The 17,363-nt window shown below is 42.0% G+C and overlaps 2 protein-coding genes across 2 annotated transcripts in view; one reads left to right on the top strand and one right to left on the bottom strand.

The window, feature by feature from the left end:
- LOC122448931 (WAP four-disulfide core domain protein 5-like) overlaps positions 1-17,363 on the bottom strand; it is a 44,053-nt gene that overhangs the window by 5,049 nt on the left and 21,641 nt on the right. The gene's annotated exons all lie outside the window — the stretch shown is intronic.
- On the top strand, positions 3,393-11,334 carry LOC122448608 (elafin-like). Its single transcript, XM_043480043.1, has 4 exons — positions 3,393-3,499; positions 9,101-9,265; positions 10,115-10,930; positions 11,167-11,334. The coding sequence occupies exons 2-3, from the start codon at positions 9,184-9,186 to the stop codon at positions 10,927-10,929; spliced, it is 897 nt and encodes a 298-aa protein (XP_043335978.1). The 5' UTR covers positions 3,393-3,499; positions 9,101-9,183; the 3' UTR covers position 10,930; positions 11,167-11,334.

Genomic DNA, 17,363 nt, shown 5'->3' on the forward strand with positions numbered 1-17,363 from the left:
AAAGAGGAGAGTGAAAAAGTTGACTTAAAGCTCAACATTCAGAAAACTAAGATCATGGCATCCGGTCCCAACATTTCGTGGCAGACGGGGAAACAGTGGCAGACTATTTTTCTGGGCTCTAAAATCACTGCAGATGGTGACTGCAGTCATGAAGTAAAAAGAGGCTTACTCCTTGGAAGGAAAGTTATGACCAACCTAGATAGCGTATTAAAAATCAGAGACATTACTTTGTCAACAGAGGTCGATCTAGTAAAGGCTTTGGTTTTTCCAGTAGTCATGTATGGATGTGAGAGGTGGAATATAAAGAAAGTTGAGTGCCAAAGAATTGATGCTTTTGAACTGTGGTGTTGGAGAAGACTCTTGAGAGTCCCTTGGACTGCAAGGAGATCCAACCAGTCCATCCTAAAGGAGGTCAGTCCTGAGTGTTCATTGGAAGGACTGCTGTTGAAGCTGAAACTCCAATACTTTGGCCACCTGATGCGAAGAGCTGACTCATGTGAAAAGACCCTGATGCTGGGAAAGATTGGAGGAGGGAGGAGAAGGGGACGACAGAGGATGAGATGGTTGGATGGCATCACTGACTCAATGGACATGAGTTTGAGTAAACTCCGGGAGTTGGTGATGGACAGGGAGGCCTGGCGAGCTGCAGTCCATGGGTTTGCAAAGAGTCGGACATGACTGAGCGATTGAAGTGAACTGAACTGAGAGGATGGCTCATGCCACTAAGTTATTCTAACATTTCAGAGACTCAGAGCGTTTGGCTTATCATTTATTTTTCAAAAGAGACCACAGGAAGGAGGTAACTATGCCATCCAGGCAGATGGAGTGCCTGCCAGTGGAGCTGAATCTCAGACTCCAACAGAGAAGATGCGTAAAGAACAGGGACCTCCCAGTAAACTGTTGTAGCAACACTTTCTGATATTCCTGGGACATAACGAGGTGAGATGACAGGGTTAGCAGAGCTGAGGATCGGTGGTCCGGGTTGGAGCCTGCAGTGCAAGTGGGTGTGCCCAGTAGGGAGCTACCTGCAGGTGTGGGGAAGGGATTTTCAAATGTGCAAGACCCAGTGTGGAGACTTCATTTTCCTCCACTGTCTGTACTGGCTTCTGGGCATTAGATCAAATAGCAACGTCTTCCAGTCTTGACTATGTGACCATGTATAGGAGAGGAACCTTGTTGTCCCACCCTCCTAAGCTCTTGGTTGTGTTTCGAAACCTTGTAATTGTCCAAGCCGCCTTCTTTGTTCTTCGTGGCTTGAGGGTGTGCCAAGGCCCTCTCCAATGTGAGTATTTTCTTGCTTGCCCAGTCTGTAGCACTGGCTCAACTCATTACTGGATTTCTTTCAATGGCTTTGTGTTGTAGCTGTCAAGTTTGTGTGAGCAGGGGTGGAGGTGAGTTGAGGAGCCTCCTGTGTCTCAGTCATGCACCAGAACTTCCTGTTTTCAGTTCTTTTACATATACATCTGGGAGTGGAATTGCTGAGTCATCTGGTGATTCTATGCTGACCTTTTGGAGGAACTGTCAGGCTGTTTTCCACAGAGTTTACACCATTTTACCTCTTACCCAGTATGTATAAGGGTTCCAGTTTCTTCACCTCCTAGCCGATGCTTGTCATTTTCCATTAAATTTTTTTCTTATAATCACACTAATGGTATGAAGTGGTATCTTGTGAATTTGATTTGCATCTGCCTAATGACTAATGATGTTGAGCATCTTTTCCTGGTGCTCACTGGCCACTTGTGTATCTTCAGAGAAATGTCTACGTTCTTTGCCCATTTTTAAGTTGAGGTATTCATTTTTTGAATGTGGAGTGATGAGAGATCTTAGTATAGTCTGAGTCACAGGCCCTTATCAGAGACCTGGTTTGTTTCTTCTTCTCAGCAGGATCTTCTCACTATCCTGATACGATCCTTTGATGCACAAGTTTTTAATTTTGTTGAACCTTATGTGTTTTAAATATTCTTTGACTTGAAGCTATTATACATAAACCAGTCCAGGGACTTTTTCTTTGAGCTACCTCTCTCCCTCATCCTCCTATCTGATGGAGGTTTTGCTATTTGTAGATTATCACAGAAGGTCATATTTACATACTATTTATTACTCTTTCATCAGACTTAATTCCACAATTAAAATGTTCAGTACTCAATAAAAATCATGTTGCTAATTTCCGCAAACATTTCTTGATTGAATAAATCTTGTCTCTTGGAAACTCCCCAGGAAAGTTCTCAGAAACAGTATTTCTTGAGTTCTTGCACATTTAGAAATATATTTAGGTCAAGGACAAATTAGTTGTACAAAAATCCTCAGTGCATATTTTCTTTCCTAGAGTGTCTAAGTTTTGCTTCACTATTTTCTGGCATTGAGCATTGCTATCTTACAACCTGATTTTTTAAGGTTTTGTTTCTTTTTTAGTTGGAGGGGAGAGTGTTGGCCTCCTGAAGGCTTCTATTTTTATCTTGAAAGACCACAATTTTTACTTTCATTCATCTTATGTTTACTATAATGTGAGCTTTTAATATGTAGACTCAAATCTTTTATTTCAGAAATATTTTCCTCAAACATTGTTTGAAACAATTTTTGTTTTTGACTTGGTTTTCTTCCTGGTAGGACTTGATTTTCGTGTCTGGTGGACCTTCATTGATTTTTTAATATTTAAGACTGTGTTTTTAAGCTACTTCTTTCTTTAGTTTTATTTTCTGTTATATGCTTTTCCTATGTTTCCCTTTTTCTTCCTTACTTTACTTAGTCCTTATTTATGAAATAGTTTTGTCCTTTTCTTCAATTCTCTTCTCCCATCAGTTTCTATTTCACATCTTCCTGTTACCTTGCTATCTCCTCTTTGAGTTTCTATATTTCTGTCTTATGATGGTTCCTGATACCTTTGGGCTTCCCTGGTGGCTAGATGGTAAAGAATCTGCCTTTAGTGTGGGAGACCTGGGTTCAATCCCTCGGTTGGGAAGGTCCCCTGGTGACGGAAACGCTGCCTACTCCAATGTTGTTGCCTGGAGAATTCCATGGGCAGAGAAGCCTGGTGGGCTACAATCCATGGGGTAGCAGATTGGACACGGCTGAGCGACTTTCACTTCTCCTCATACCTTTAATTTGCTTCACTAGTTTTAAAAATCTATTTTAGTTTATAATTTTTTCTCAGCTTTGTGGTGACATTTTACCTGGGATTTTAAAACTTCTTTCAAATGCTTTGAAGGTTTGCTTCTCATTTCTGTTGTTTTAAAAAGGAGTCTCTTTATACAACTTATAAGATTTCCAAATTTCTTTCTTATTTTAAAATCAGAGTCAGGGACTATATTTTGAGAAGAGTATCTTATTTGAGTGGGAAGGGTTGGAAGTAATAAGTTTCTTAATGTAGCTCAAGGGCTCCCTCCTCTGTTGCAGTTTTCCTAACACATAGGTGGACTTCTCTTTCTTAGGTACTTGTCTGAGAGAGGAGGGCTCCACCGTCAGCCCTGGCCACTATGAGATATTACTCCAGCACTGCAAGGTAACGACTGCTCTCATAAATACCCTGCATTCTTCTCTATTGATTTTATTCATATCTCCCAGCTCTTGTGTCCTACCTGGCTTATTCTCAGACCCACTCACTTCAGCTCCCACTCAAGTGGGCAAGCTTTGCCTTCTGAGAGGTGAATAGTTTCTAACTGGAAGTGTAAGTATGGGAGGGAGCTGGGGTATGGCAGATACTGTGCAGTGTCTCCATCTGCATGCATTTCAGCTGCTCCCAGAATGCCTTCCTGCAGGGGTTGTAAATCAAATGCCTATCTTTTGCCAGACTCTTTCATATCCAGGATTTCACACGTGATTTTGGTTCTTACAATGAGATGTGCTCATACAATAGCTGAAATTCTTTTTCTGGTTGAATTACCTAGGTAATTTCTTTTGACGGCCTCTGATTGGTGCACTGTTTTCCTTTTACATTATGACATATTTTAAACATCCCTTTGTAACACTGACATTAATGATTACATGTATATATAATCATTTCTTTTGATGCAACTCTTAATTACTCTGTTTTCTCCACTCACGTGATTACTTGAGTGCTTTATTGTAACCTGTAATGAATTTTGGTGGTTCAGTGGTAAAGAATCTGCCTGCCAATGCAGGAGATGTGAGTTTGATCCCTGGGTCGGGAAGATCCCCTGGAGAAGGAAATGGCAATCCTCCCCAGTATTCTTGCCTGAGAAATCCCATGGACTGAGAAGCCTGCGGGGGGCTACAGTCCATGAGGTTGCAAAAGAGTTGGACACAACTTAGCCGACTAAACAACAAATTATGAATTTTAATTTTCTTTATTAGATATGTTCAGATCACAAGAGATTTTTGCTGTGATGAAATAAAATTCTTATTTCCTGGCAGGACAAGAAAAAACTAAACACAGAATTCTCTCTCTGCATCCGTTTGGGCCTCTACCCTCCCTCCCTAGTGTGTAGTGTGTACCTGCATTACATATTAAACAAACTTCCTCGAAGATAGTAGTGTCTGCTTAACCATAAAGATAACATTTTCCCCTTTCTTCTGACATTAGCAATACAATTTCTTCAAAGGATAGCATTCTTTCCCAACTCTGCAGGGGATCACGGACTTCCCGCTCTCTTTATACGTGCTTACCTGCACTATGTGTCCTTGGTGAACTTTGTATAAAATATCAGGATGTCATTTTGATGTATGATCCTTTGTCTCAAAAATGTATATGACTGTGCCTTCAACTTGTACCTGGCGGAACAGTGTCTCAGAGCTTTCTGAGAGTCTCTCTTCCGGGTTATAATCCTCAGTCTGGTTCAAATAAAATTCCCTTTCTTCTGAATTGTTAACTGAGCTTTCATCGACAACTATAACAAGAAAAAAAATTAGAAACTAATATGGATAAAGGCAGAGCTACTCATGCTTGTCCCCTTTCCACTCCCATCATCATCATGTAACCAGTATTCACAGCAGTGGCTATTCCTTCAAACCCTTTTCCTTTTTCACACGTAAGTATTTTCATATACAGGAATGTTCAACTGAAGTATTGTCAAAGCCCATATATTACTCTCCACCTTTTTTTTTCTGTTGGTAAGATTTCATAGACATCACTGGAAGACAGTAAACAGAGATCTAGTGATATTCATTTTTTTAGCAATATATTTATAATTGTAATAAAATTCCATGAGACATGATGAGTTTTTTGGTAAATCAAAATTTATTTATTTTTCTTCTTCTATCCTACCTTCTTAACCTGAAACTTCCTTCAGCCACTTAGGGAATGTATATTAATATTATGATGTGCAGCCTTCTAAATATGACTATAGCGATATTTATTTACTATAGCCAAGTTAGAAACATACTCTCATCATGTGCAGTCATCTGTTTGAGGACTCTCTATTCTGTTTCATTTGCATATCTGTCTATGATTGTTGTAATACCACTTTATCATAATTATTACAGCTTTAAAATAAAGATTGATATCTCCTACATCAAGTCTTATTAAATTATTCTTCAAGAGTATTTTGGCTATCTTTTGCATTTTTTGTATGCATTTCAGAATTGCATTGCCAAGTTTCTCTTGGTTTACTTTTGTAAAAACTTTTCTGGGGGTTTGAGCGCATTTAGACTAAAAATCAATTTGAAGAGAATTGCCATACTTATCATATTGAGTCTTCCAATCCATGAACATGGTATACATACCTGATTTGGGAGTGTTAGAAAATGTCTCTCACTAAAGTTTTATACTTTTCTCTGTAGTGATTCTGCACAAAATTTATTACATATATTTATAAGCTTTTCATATTTTATATGATTATAAAATTATTAAAATTTCATTTGCTGATTTGTGTTGTTAATGCATATAGTACCATTGATTTTTGTACATTTCCTTTGTATGCATCTGTCATGATAAACTCTCATTGATTCTAACAATTATATGTAGATTTGTTTGGAATTTTATGAACACTGTTGATTTTTATATTCATGAATCTGTGTTCTATGAGTGAAATTTGCTAAAATTTCACTTTTTAGCAAATCTTTCTTTTTCATAGAATCCTTGTTGATAATTTTATTTTTAAACAACTTTATTGACATATAATTGGTATAAGTTCTTATTAAGCTCTGGTATCAAGATTATGTTTACTTCATAAGACATAAGAAACTGGGAATTGTTTTTTATTTTTATTTATGTTATATTAGAATTAGTTGTTCCTTGATTGCCTTGTAAGAGGTCTAATGAAGAGGTCTTATGAAGAGGTCTAATCCTGATGCTTTAATTTGGTCAAATATTGTTGGCTGTTGTTTCCATTTTTGTAATGGTTACAGTATTATTCAGATTTTCTGCTTTTTCTTGTGTCAGTTTCAGTTTAGAAAATTATTTTTTTCTATGACTCATTTGTACCATTAAGATTTTTTTTGGCACACAAATTGAAAACAGATTAATGAACCAGTTTCACCAATCTAAGGATATCATGAAGCAGAAGTGCAGAAATCCAGAGCAAAAATAACCAAACAACAGTAGGTAATCTCTAGATAAGAGCAGAAAAGAGTGCCACCCCGACTTCCTGGTGGCTCAGACAGTAAAGCGTCTGTCTACAATATGGGAGACCTGGCTTCAATCCCTGGGTTGGGAAGATCCCCTGGAGAAGGAAATGGCAGTCCACTCCAGTACTCTTGCCTGGAAAATCCTATGGACGGAAGAGCCTGGTGGGCTACAGTCCACGGGGTCACAAAGAGTCAGACACGATTGAGCGACTCCACCACCACCGCCACCAAGAATGAGTTAAAATTTTTACTTGCAAACCTTATCACAGATAAAGACTTTTACAATATGTAAGGAGTGCTTAGAAGTTGAGAAGAAAAAAGCTAATGACTATATAGGAAAATGAGCAAAAGAAATGAAGTTTTCAGATAAAGAAATATAAGTGGCTTTTAAGATGTGAAAAATGTTTGAAATAATTGATAGAGAAATGCTAACTAAAAACTTCAGCAGCGTATCACTTCTTACTCATCAGGTTGGCAAAAATCTAAAAGATTTTACTCATGTTTAATTTTACTCAGTTCAATTCATTTCAGTCACTCAGTCATGTCCAACTCTTTGCGACCCCATGAATTGCAGCACGCCAGGCCTCCCTGTCCATCAGCAACTCCCGGAGTTTACTCAAACTCATGCCCATCGAATCGGTGATGCCATCCAGCCATCTCATCCTCTGTCGTCCCCTTCTCCTCCTGCCCCCAATCCCTCCCAGCATCAGGGTCTTTTTCAATGAGTCAACTCTTTGCATCAGGTGGCCAAAGTATTGGAGTTTCAGCTTCAGCATCAGTCCTTGCAATGAACACCCAGGAATGATCTCCTTTAGGATGGACTGGTTAATTTTACTAGCTGATGCCAAACTTATTTTCAAATAGGTTGCATGAATATTCACTCTCACTAGTAATGAGTGAGAGTTTCTTCTATATACAAAACAATGAGAAAAAGGTAGACAACCCAGCTAGAAATGGGCAAGATGCGTGAGTTAACAGAAAATTAGAAAATCCAAGATAGTCGTTACCTCTGTGGAAGATGGAGAGGGAAGAAATTGGTGAGGAGTAAATGTTGATAGGGCCTATATACAGGAAATAGTATCCTTTTTTACCTGGTAAGTGAGTGCAGGCTGCCATTTTAATGCTTTAATTCTTTAAAGAATATAAGTTCTACACACTTTTTTTGTTTGTATAATATATTTTGTGATGAGGGTTTTTTTTTTTTTTTTTAAGTAGCCTGCCAACTCCAATGTCTTGCATTTATTATAGCTCCTTAATGTTTCAGCAGCATTGGTGGGCATGATGAGATCTGAGTCCAAAGAGACAAAGGATGGAGATTTAAACAAATATTTGACTATAAAATACTTAGTTTGCTTTCATCCCTGTCTCACCCAGAACTCAACTATTATTTCCACACTTCATTTCTGTTCCTGACAATGTCTAACATCTGTGTATTCATTTTTATTACTCTGAACTATGACAGCAGTGACAAAATGTGAACTCAGACTAGCTTAGGCAGTTTATTGGGTCATAACCGAACTATGGCAAAGGTATGGGAAGAACTGCTCTCAAGATAGAGGGGAATGAAGGGCTGGCTTCCAAAGCTTAGTCCCTTCCAGAACCTCTCTTACCATCATTTCTCTGCTTTCCTAATTGACTTAAGTTTATTTTTCTCAAACAGTTGCCTTCCTCCCAGACTGGAACCCATAGCTTCACGAGTTCCTAGGCTCATCTCTCTTACCTTTACCAAAATGAGGGACTTCCCCTTAGTGTCCATTTAAATAAAGGATGTCAACTGACCACATACACACTCACACACCCTGATCTGTGACTGGGTGTCAAGCTTTAATGATCAACATCCCCATTAGATTCCTAAGTTGATGGCACAAAGAAACAGGAGTTCTTCAGAAGACACAGGGTGCCTGTTTTAAAAAGGCAGAAGTCATATTGGATGCATGCACTGTAGATTCCACCTTATAGATGATTTCTGTTTTCTTCCCTTACTGGGTGTTCCCTCTCTTCTTACTGTGATTTCAAGAGCATCATGCCACTCCAGATGTCGAATGCCACCTTCTCTATTAGTTTCTTGGTGCGTTTCAGAGACTGCCTGTGAAATGGAAAAGTATACTGATTAGTCATTAAACATTCAAGGCAAATTTGCCCTTGGGAGTTTTTCTTGGGATCAGGGGAGAATGAAAGAAAAGCCTAGCGTGATGCTGGGAAGGGTAAATTGTTAGGGTAGGTCTGGGTGGGGCTTGCAGGAGCTGGGGAGTAATGGGGGAACACCTTGGCTATGAAAACAGTACACCGGACCTACCACTGACTTGTTGAATGACTGTGGGTGATTCCTCTCTCTCCTTTGGGCTTCATACTCTTTAAGTATAAAGAATTTGGTCATGATGATGCGTACAGACCAGCCAGCCCAACTTCTTTGTGAGAATGTGAGACAGCTCTTGGGGCTATTAGAAATGATGTAACAGCCACCATATCTCCCAGTGGATAATCCCTGGGGAAGGGCCCAAGGTCCCTCCCAGGATGGGGGTGGATATTTCCTGGTAGAACTAAGGAAAAGTAAGTCTTATCCTTTGTGAAACCACAGATCCACCCTTGGCACGTGGCCAAGCTGAAGCTGCATAAAACTAGGCTTAGTTACAGCTCTCAGTCATACACCTTCCTGACAACATGAAGACCAGAAGCTTCTTGGTCCAGGTTGTGGTCCTTCTCGTCCTTGGGACACTGGTGGCAGAGGCAGCTATTGTAAGAGGTGAGTGGACAAGTGGCCTGGGTGAGGCCAGCTTGGGTTGAGGAGAGGTTGTTAGGGGCAGCCTGGGTCTTGACAAGGGGCAGCATGCAGAGCTGGAGCCCACTCTTCAGCCTGGAGTGTATCCAGAGAACTAGGAAGTTGCCCACTAGACTCCATGTACATTCTGCCTCAGGACTGAGAAATCAGGGCTGTTTGTGGAAGGAGTGTTGTAACATGACCTGGTCTCAAGCACTGATACTTGAACAGAACATGAAATGAAGTTGAGAAGCCCCAGGAATCTGGGCCCTGGGTGTGGGGGTCTCCTCCCCGTCTGTTTGCTCCATCAAAGCACCTGAGTCATCAGTCCTAGAAAAGGAGGTTAAGAACCAACAGGGCCTCAGAAATCATGGAGTCTGAAGACTTTTGTTTTCCAAAGCAGGACACTGAGATCCAGAGTGAGGTGAGGGATTGTCAGGGCAATCTCCAGAGCCAGGCTGGAGCTCAGGTCTCCTGGCATGTGTCTCACAGCTCCTTGCCCTTCCACCAAGTTTCCCCAAAGATGACCATGTGTCCTCATCTCCTGAAAGTCACTCCTCCCTGGCATATCCTCATGAGGGCCCAGGACCCAGAATGGAGGGTGAGGGGAAAAAATGGACACCCATAGGAAACCTGGTCCTATGGACATTTTCCCCAAAGCCCAGGGAACAGCCATCTGAGAATGGATACCCCAGCTAACCCTGGTGAGCCTCCTCTGTCTCAGTGTCCCTCAGCTTAAGGGACACCGCAGTGAGCAGTGGCTGGACCTGGAGCAAAGACTAGATATTTGAAGCAGACCCATTGGTCTAAATGTGGGAATATTTCTTTCAACAGGTAGTCCGAAAAGTCAAGGCATTAAGAAAGGAAATGTTGTAGTCAATGGAAAGGGTCCAATCAATGGTCAGTCGCCTGTCAAAGGACAAGATCCAGTGAAAAGTCAAGATCCAGTGAAAGGTCAAGGTCCAGTGAAAGGTCAAGATCCAGTCAAAGGTCTAGATCCAGTCAAAGGACAAGATCCAGTCAAAGGTCAAGATCCAGTCAAAGGACAAGAACCAGGCAAAGGACAAGATCCAGTCAAAGGACAAGAACCAGTCAAAGGACAAGATCCAGTCAAAGGTCAAGATCCAGTCAAAGGACAAGATCCAGTCAAAGGTCAAGATCCAGTCAAAGGACAAGATCCAGTCAAAGGACAAGAACCAGTCAAAGGTCAAGATCCAGTCAAAGGTCAAGATCCAGTCAAAGGACAAGATCCAGTCAAAGGTCAAGATCCAGCCAAAGGACAAGAACCAGTAAGGGGACAAGATCCAGTCAAAGGACAAGATCCAGTCAAAGGAAAAGATCCAGTCAAAGGACAAGAACCAGTCAAAGGTCAAGATCCAGTCAAAGGAAAAGATCCAGTCAAAGGACAAGATCCAGTCAAAGGTCAAGATCCAGTCAAAGGACAAGATCCAGTCAAAGGTCAAGATCCAGTCAAAGGACAAGACCGAGCAGGAGGTCCATTCCTCATTAAACGTGGCTCCTGCCCCAGGATCCTGATCCGGTGCGCCATGATGAATCCCCCTAACAAGTGTCTGAGAGATGCTCAGTGCCCAGGAGCCAAGAAGTGCTGTGAAGGCTCTTGTGGGAAGACCTGTATGGATCCCCGGTGAGGTGAGAACTGGGTGGAGGAAAGGGTGACCCGTGAGGGTACAGAGAGGCTGGCTGGTGGAGGGTGATCCTAGGCTAGTGGGGGAAAGGACATGGGGAGGTGATGGAGAGACTGAGGGGTCTCAGAGGCTATAACTGGGATCCTGAGAAGGATGACATGTAGACTTGGTCCTGCCTCCCACTGCCTCTGAGTCTTTCACCTGCTGATTCACATTTCCGACTCTCTTTTCTTCTACCAGGTAGAGTCTTCTTGCTGCACCTGTGATGTCCCCAGGGAGGTAGGCCCCGGTGCCTGTCGCACGACCCTCTCCCACACTGCCCCTTCTTCCTCTCATCTAGGAGGCCCAAGCTTGAGCATGGACTGCCTCCCTCATGCACTTTCCAATAAAAGACTGCTTTCAACTCCATTTGTTTCTGGCTCCTGTGACTTCTGGGCTCCTGAGAGCTCTGGGTGTGGGTTTGGGACTTGCTGTCCCCAGTGGAGAGTGGAGTGGGACCCATGGCAGATGTTCTTGGGGTGTGAAGCAGAGCAGGGGCAGGAACAAGAGGCCTGTTCCTAGGGTTCACTGTAGAAATCCAAAAATCAACCCAAGAACCACAGCCTCCATTTCACCAGGAGATGGAAACCTAGACATTTGCCTCTGGCCTCGAACCAGGGAAATAAAGCCCCCAAACCTTCCCATTGACCTCCACTTCTGACCTGGCTATGATCAACCCTGCCAGTGTGACCAGCCAGCCCTACTGGCTAAACCTCTGACTCCCTCCCTCCCTTTCTCTAACGTTTCCCATGAATCTGTATCGTCCAAGAAGACAGAAAGACAGATGCCAGGAAATCCCTGCTCTTGAAACATTCACCTGTTCACACCTGAGATGACCTCCAATAACACACAATTCCTTTGGGTGAAGCAATATCCTCTCCCAGCTTTCTATTTCAGGATGTGAATGAGGAGGCAAGACACATCGATTCTTCCGTGTCATTGCTGAATAACGTTCTCTGAGGACATACAAGTTGGGGTAGAGTAGACTGGAGGAGTGAAGACAGCAGGAAGGCATATGTTGCATAACCTTGGATGACCTCATGGCTCTGCTATTGGCTCATCTGCCCCACTGTCGTTGTGCAATGGAGTTCTCCAGGAAGAAGTGGGAGGGGCATTGGGGTTCAGTGGGCACCCCACTTGGGAGTCAGGAGACCTGAGTTCTAGCTCTAGGCTCCTCCCAACTTGCTAGATGACTGCAGATGAATCTCTTTCTTGCTCTGAGCCTCAGTTTTGTCTATTCAGTTTGAGGGGAGTTGGGTGAAATTATGCTGGAAGTCTAGTAATGAATGTCAGTTCAGCCCCGATATTCTGGCGCTGAAACATGTCTTCTTTGCGTGTGTGTGTTGGCCTCTGCTAGAGGGGAGTTGGGGAGCAGAGGCCTTGTTGGGGGTGAGAGAACAGATAGCCCAGTGTCCCTTAGACACCACCCCCCCACCCCACGAGCCAGGGTTCCCCTCTGATTCTCCAGGGGATGGACTGGACCACGCATCTTGGAGCACAGACAAGAGCAGGGCCTAAACTTCTGGTCTGAGAAGCATAATACACCACTGGCGGTGAGGATGGTTTCTGTTTTAGTGTTTTGTCTCTTCCATATCCTGTACTAAACATGTCATAAGCGTTGTCTTATTTCTCATTAGAACTCCCTCAGATGGGCCATATACACCTCTTTAATTTTGTTAAAAGATTGAGACCATGGGACTTCCCTGGCAATCCAATGGGTCAGACTGCACTTCCAGTGCAGAGGATGTGGCTTTGATCCTCGATCAGGGAACTGAGATCCTGCAAACCACACAGCACAGCCAACAACAACAACAACAAGACTGAAGCCATGAAAGCATCATTAATCACCCAAGGACACGGAGCTAGTTAGTGATGATAAGTCCAATTTTGTCAAAAATTTTTATTGAAGTATAACTGATTTACAATGTTGTGTTCATTTCTTTTGTACAGCAAAGAGATTCAGATCTATATATCCATACACATATTTTTTCATATGCTTTTCCATTATGGTTTATCACAGGATATTGCATATAGTGCCCTGTGCTATACAGGAGGGCCTTGCTGTTTATTCATTCTATGTATTACAGTTTGTACCTACGAATCCTAAATTCCCAATCCATCCCTCCCCACCTCCACCCCCTTGTAACCGTAAGTCTGTTCTCTATGTCTGTGAGTCTGTTTCTGTTTCATAGATAAGGTCCTTTTTGTCATATGTTAGATTCCACATGTAAGTGATATCATATAGTATTCATCTTTCTCCTTCTGACTTACTTCATTTAGTGTGATAATCTCTAGGTTCACCCAAGTTGCTACAAATGGCATTATTTCATTCTTTTTTATGGCTGAATAGCACTCCATTTTGTGTATATCACACCTTCTTTATCCAACCATTTTTTTATTGTTGTTGTTGTTGATCTATTGATGGACATTTAGGTTGTTTCCATGTAATGGCTATTTGAATAGGGCTTTATGGACATAGGGGCAAAACTAAATCCTATTTTAAGTTTTTGGCTGCACCACATAGCTTACGGGATCTCAGTTCCCCAATCAAGGATTGAACTCAGGCCCAGCCCACGGCAGTGAAAGCACCAAGCCCTAACTGGACCCCCAGGGAAGTCCCATGAATTCTATTTTTATTATAAACTAGCAATAATCAGAAATTGGGAAAAATTCCCAATACTAATATCAACACAATTAAACCACTCAACAAATAAACTTAATGACAGAAGGGAGAACTTTAAAAAAGAAATGTAAACAAGTATTCACGTAGCAAATAAAAAAGTTATGCATAAAGAATTAACATGTTCCAGAATGTGAAGATTCTGTATAGTGAAGAACAGAAATATTTACCCCTTTGATTTTTGTCTCTTTCTTACATTTTATTGAGATAAAATTGACATAAACATTGTATAAGTGTAAGGTGTATAACCTGCTGATTTGATATATGTATACACTGCAAAATATTTGCCACAATAAGAATAGTTAATAAATCCTTCTCAGGTAATGGCTATTTTATTGTTGTTGTTGTTATGGTGAGAACATTAAAGCTCTACTTTCATAGCAACTTTCAAGGATGCAATAGTTTTGCCCCTGCACAGCCTCCCTTGGTGATTTTGGCACCAGATTAACAAAACAATCCAAGGAAGGGGTGGTTGTCATTATTCTTCGGTCATTCAGTTGCTCAGTCACGACCTATCTTTGTGACCCCATGGACTGCAGCAAGCCAGTCTTCCTCATCCTTAACCATTTCCCAGAGTTTGCTCAAACTCATGCCCATCGAGTCAGTGATGCCATCCAACCATCTCATCCTCTGTTGCCCCCTTCTCCACCTGCCTTCAGTCTTTCCCAGCATCAGGGTCTTTTCCAATGAGTCAGTTTTTCGCATCAGGCGGCCAAAGTACTGGAGCTTCAGCTTCAGCATTGACTTTAGGACTGACTGGCTTGATCTCCTTGCTGTCCAAGGAACTCTCAAGAATCATCTTTTAGGGTTTTAATAGCTCAAAAGAAGATGAAGAAAGGGGTCAGGGACAATAAAATGTCTATGGAGGGGACTCACTTGGTGGTTCAGATGGGTCCACCTGCCTATGCAAGGGATATGGGTTTGATCCGTGGGCCGGGATCTAGAACCCACATACAGTGGGGCAAATAGGCCCACAAGCTGCAGCCACTGAGCCTGTGTGCCCTGAAGCCCATGCTCTGCAGGAAGCAAAGCCACCGCAGAGAAGCCTGCACACCGCAACTAGAGAGTAGCCCCATTTCGCTGCAACTAGAGAAAAGCCTATGCACAGCAATGAAGACTCATCACAGCCAAAAATAAATAAATAAATAAAATTATATAAAAAAGAAAAGTCTGTGGGTAGATGTACTTTCCCTCTTTGTTTTATATTAGTTGTACAAGGAGAAATTTAGGAAGAAATGCTTTTACCAATTTCACTCAGCAAATCAGGGCCACCAAGACCTGATTCCCTCTCTCCTAGACCAATGTTCATCCTACCTAACTTTGGAACTTGCTGATTTGATCAAACTCTTGTAAATGTAAATTTCTCTGATTCCGACTGATGCCTGGACATTTGTCTTCTGACACGTGGAGTGCACTGGCATTAAAAAATTTTAATCATGTATAGTGTCAAGGGGGAGTTATTCACTCAAAGAAAGAAGGGATTCACAGCATGATAAGGGGCCCAATTGGGGAAACATGACTCTGGACCAAGTATCCATCAGTTCCATGTCCCCATTTGGACCAGGTTCTGCTGACTTGGGAGCCTGTACTTGGGCAGAGAAGAGAGTCTTTTCATTCCTATTCAGACATCTAGCCTCAGATTCCTTCCAGGTACCTGGTATTCTCTGTCCTTCCTGGATTCAGAAGCAGGCAGTACTGTGCCCAATCCACTTAGACTCAGAGAAGTCCCACACACTCTGGACCTCACTGACACCATCTGTAAAAGAGAAGGCCAGAGCAGGTGGAGGTTTCCAAGCTCTTTGCACTAAAACTCCAAATAACCTAGAACCTAATACAGGCATATCTGACATGTGAATAACTCCAGGCAGGAAGTCAGGGGGAGGGTCAGAAAGTGGGTTTGTGACTTCCAGGCACTGTTAAGGTCACACACACACACACACACATAGCCCTTTGAGCTATGCACAGTAGCTTGAGAAGAACAAACATCAAATGTTCAGTGCCAGTGGGAGGACTCATTCTTGCTCCCTACTTCCACCTGCTGCATCTAGCATCCAACAACCTGGAGCGCCCATCAGAGGCTGGGAGCCTTCTGCCTGTCTCTGAGGTTTCCTGGTCATCCCTGAGGCAGAACAACTGAGCATCACTCAAAGGTTACAGAAAACTCTGAGTGCTTCTGATGCCCTAAGAACAGGACCAGCGATGCTCTCTTCCCACTGGGCATGTGTGTCGTCCTTCTTGGGGTGCCAGTCCTAGGTGTCAGAAACACGCACCCGGTATTTATCAGCTCTTGGCAACTTCCCTGTCACACAGCCTTCCCTCTAGTTAGAACAGGCAGTCCACTTTGAGATGATCATGAACCACTTCTTTACTTAAACATGAGAAACCTGAGGCTCAGAGAGGAAGATGAAGGGCTTTCCAAAGTCATAGCATCTTCTCCAGCTGGGTCCACAACCAGGATGTAGAGCTACCTTCCTGACCGTGTGGTCAGTACTGTGTAATCTGTTTCCTGTAGGGCAGTCCCTAAGATGAGCTCAATACTCTTGAGTGATGGGACAGCACACGGAAATATGTTGATGGAAACGTATACAAATGGAGAAGATGGTGCAGATGGAAGCAATTTGGCTGAGATGATCCTCTACAAATCTGTCGAATCAGCTATTCTCAATGTTAAGGCAATTATCCTCAATGTCAAGGCAGTTATCCTCAATGTCAAGGCAATTATTCTCAATGGGGTCTCTGGCTCCCCCTTATTCTTCCTTTTCAATGATCTCGACTCCTTGTGTTTTCCACGTTCACAATATTGAGAACAACAGCTCCTGTAGAATCTTTCAGCCTCTTTCACTGTTTAAGGGACTGATGGAGCCCTTGGCCACAATCTCTCCAGTATCCTCATTTTACAGCTGATAGAACTAAAACCCAGAGGAGGGAAAGAATTGCCCAAAGTTGTTAGTGAATCAAATATATTGTAGTAAAATGCAATGGAAACCATGTTTTTTGAACTGGCGTTTCATGATCAAAGAGATGGTGCATCTTTCATATCGATTCAGGTGTTACTTAACACTTTCTCCCCCTCCATGAGCTGCCTTTTCATGTCCTTGTTCCCTTTTAATTGAGCTGTTCTGATCAGTTTAATTGCCTTGTCACAGCTCCTCCTTTTACATTTATTTTATTTATTTTAAATGGAAATATATTTGACATAACTCTGTAAGTTTAAGGTGTGCCACATATTAACTTGATACACATATATTGAAATATGATTGCCATTGTATCAATAATTAGTGCCTCCATCATGTTACATAATTATCTTTTTTTGAGTGGATGAAATAAGTTCTAGTCTCAGCAAAATTAAAGATCATAATACAATATTATAGCACATATTCAGTCTACTGTGGATTAGATCTTTAGGACTTATTTCCTACTCTTTACAAATTTGTACCCTCAAATAATCTATCTCTTACACCTCCCCATACCCTAGAACTACCATTTTTCTCTCTGTTTATATGAGTGTGGCTTTTTTAGATTTCGTATATAAGTAATATCATACAACACTAGTCTTTGTCTGACTTATCTCACTTAGCATAATGTGTTCAAGATCCATCCATGTTGTTGTAGGTGGCAGGCTTTCCATCTTTCTCATGGCTGAGTAATATTCCATTATATATGGATCTACATATGTCACATCGTCCTTATCCATTCACCTCTATGGGCACTTAGGTTG

The sequence above is a fragment of the Cervus canadensis genome, chromosome 10 (assembly GCF_019320065.1).
Source record: "Cervus canadensis isolate Bull #8, Minnesota chromosome 10, ASM1932006v1, whole genome shotgun sequence".
Taxonomy (NCBI): Eukaryota; Metazoa; Chordata; class Mammalia; order Artiodactyla; family Cervidae; genus Cervus; species Cervus canadensis.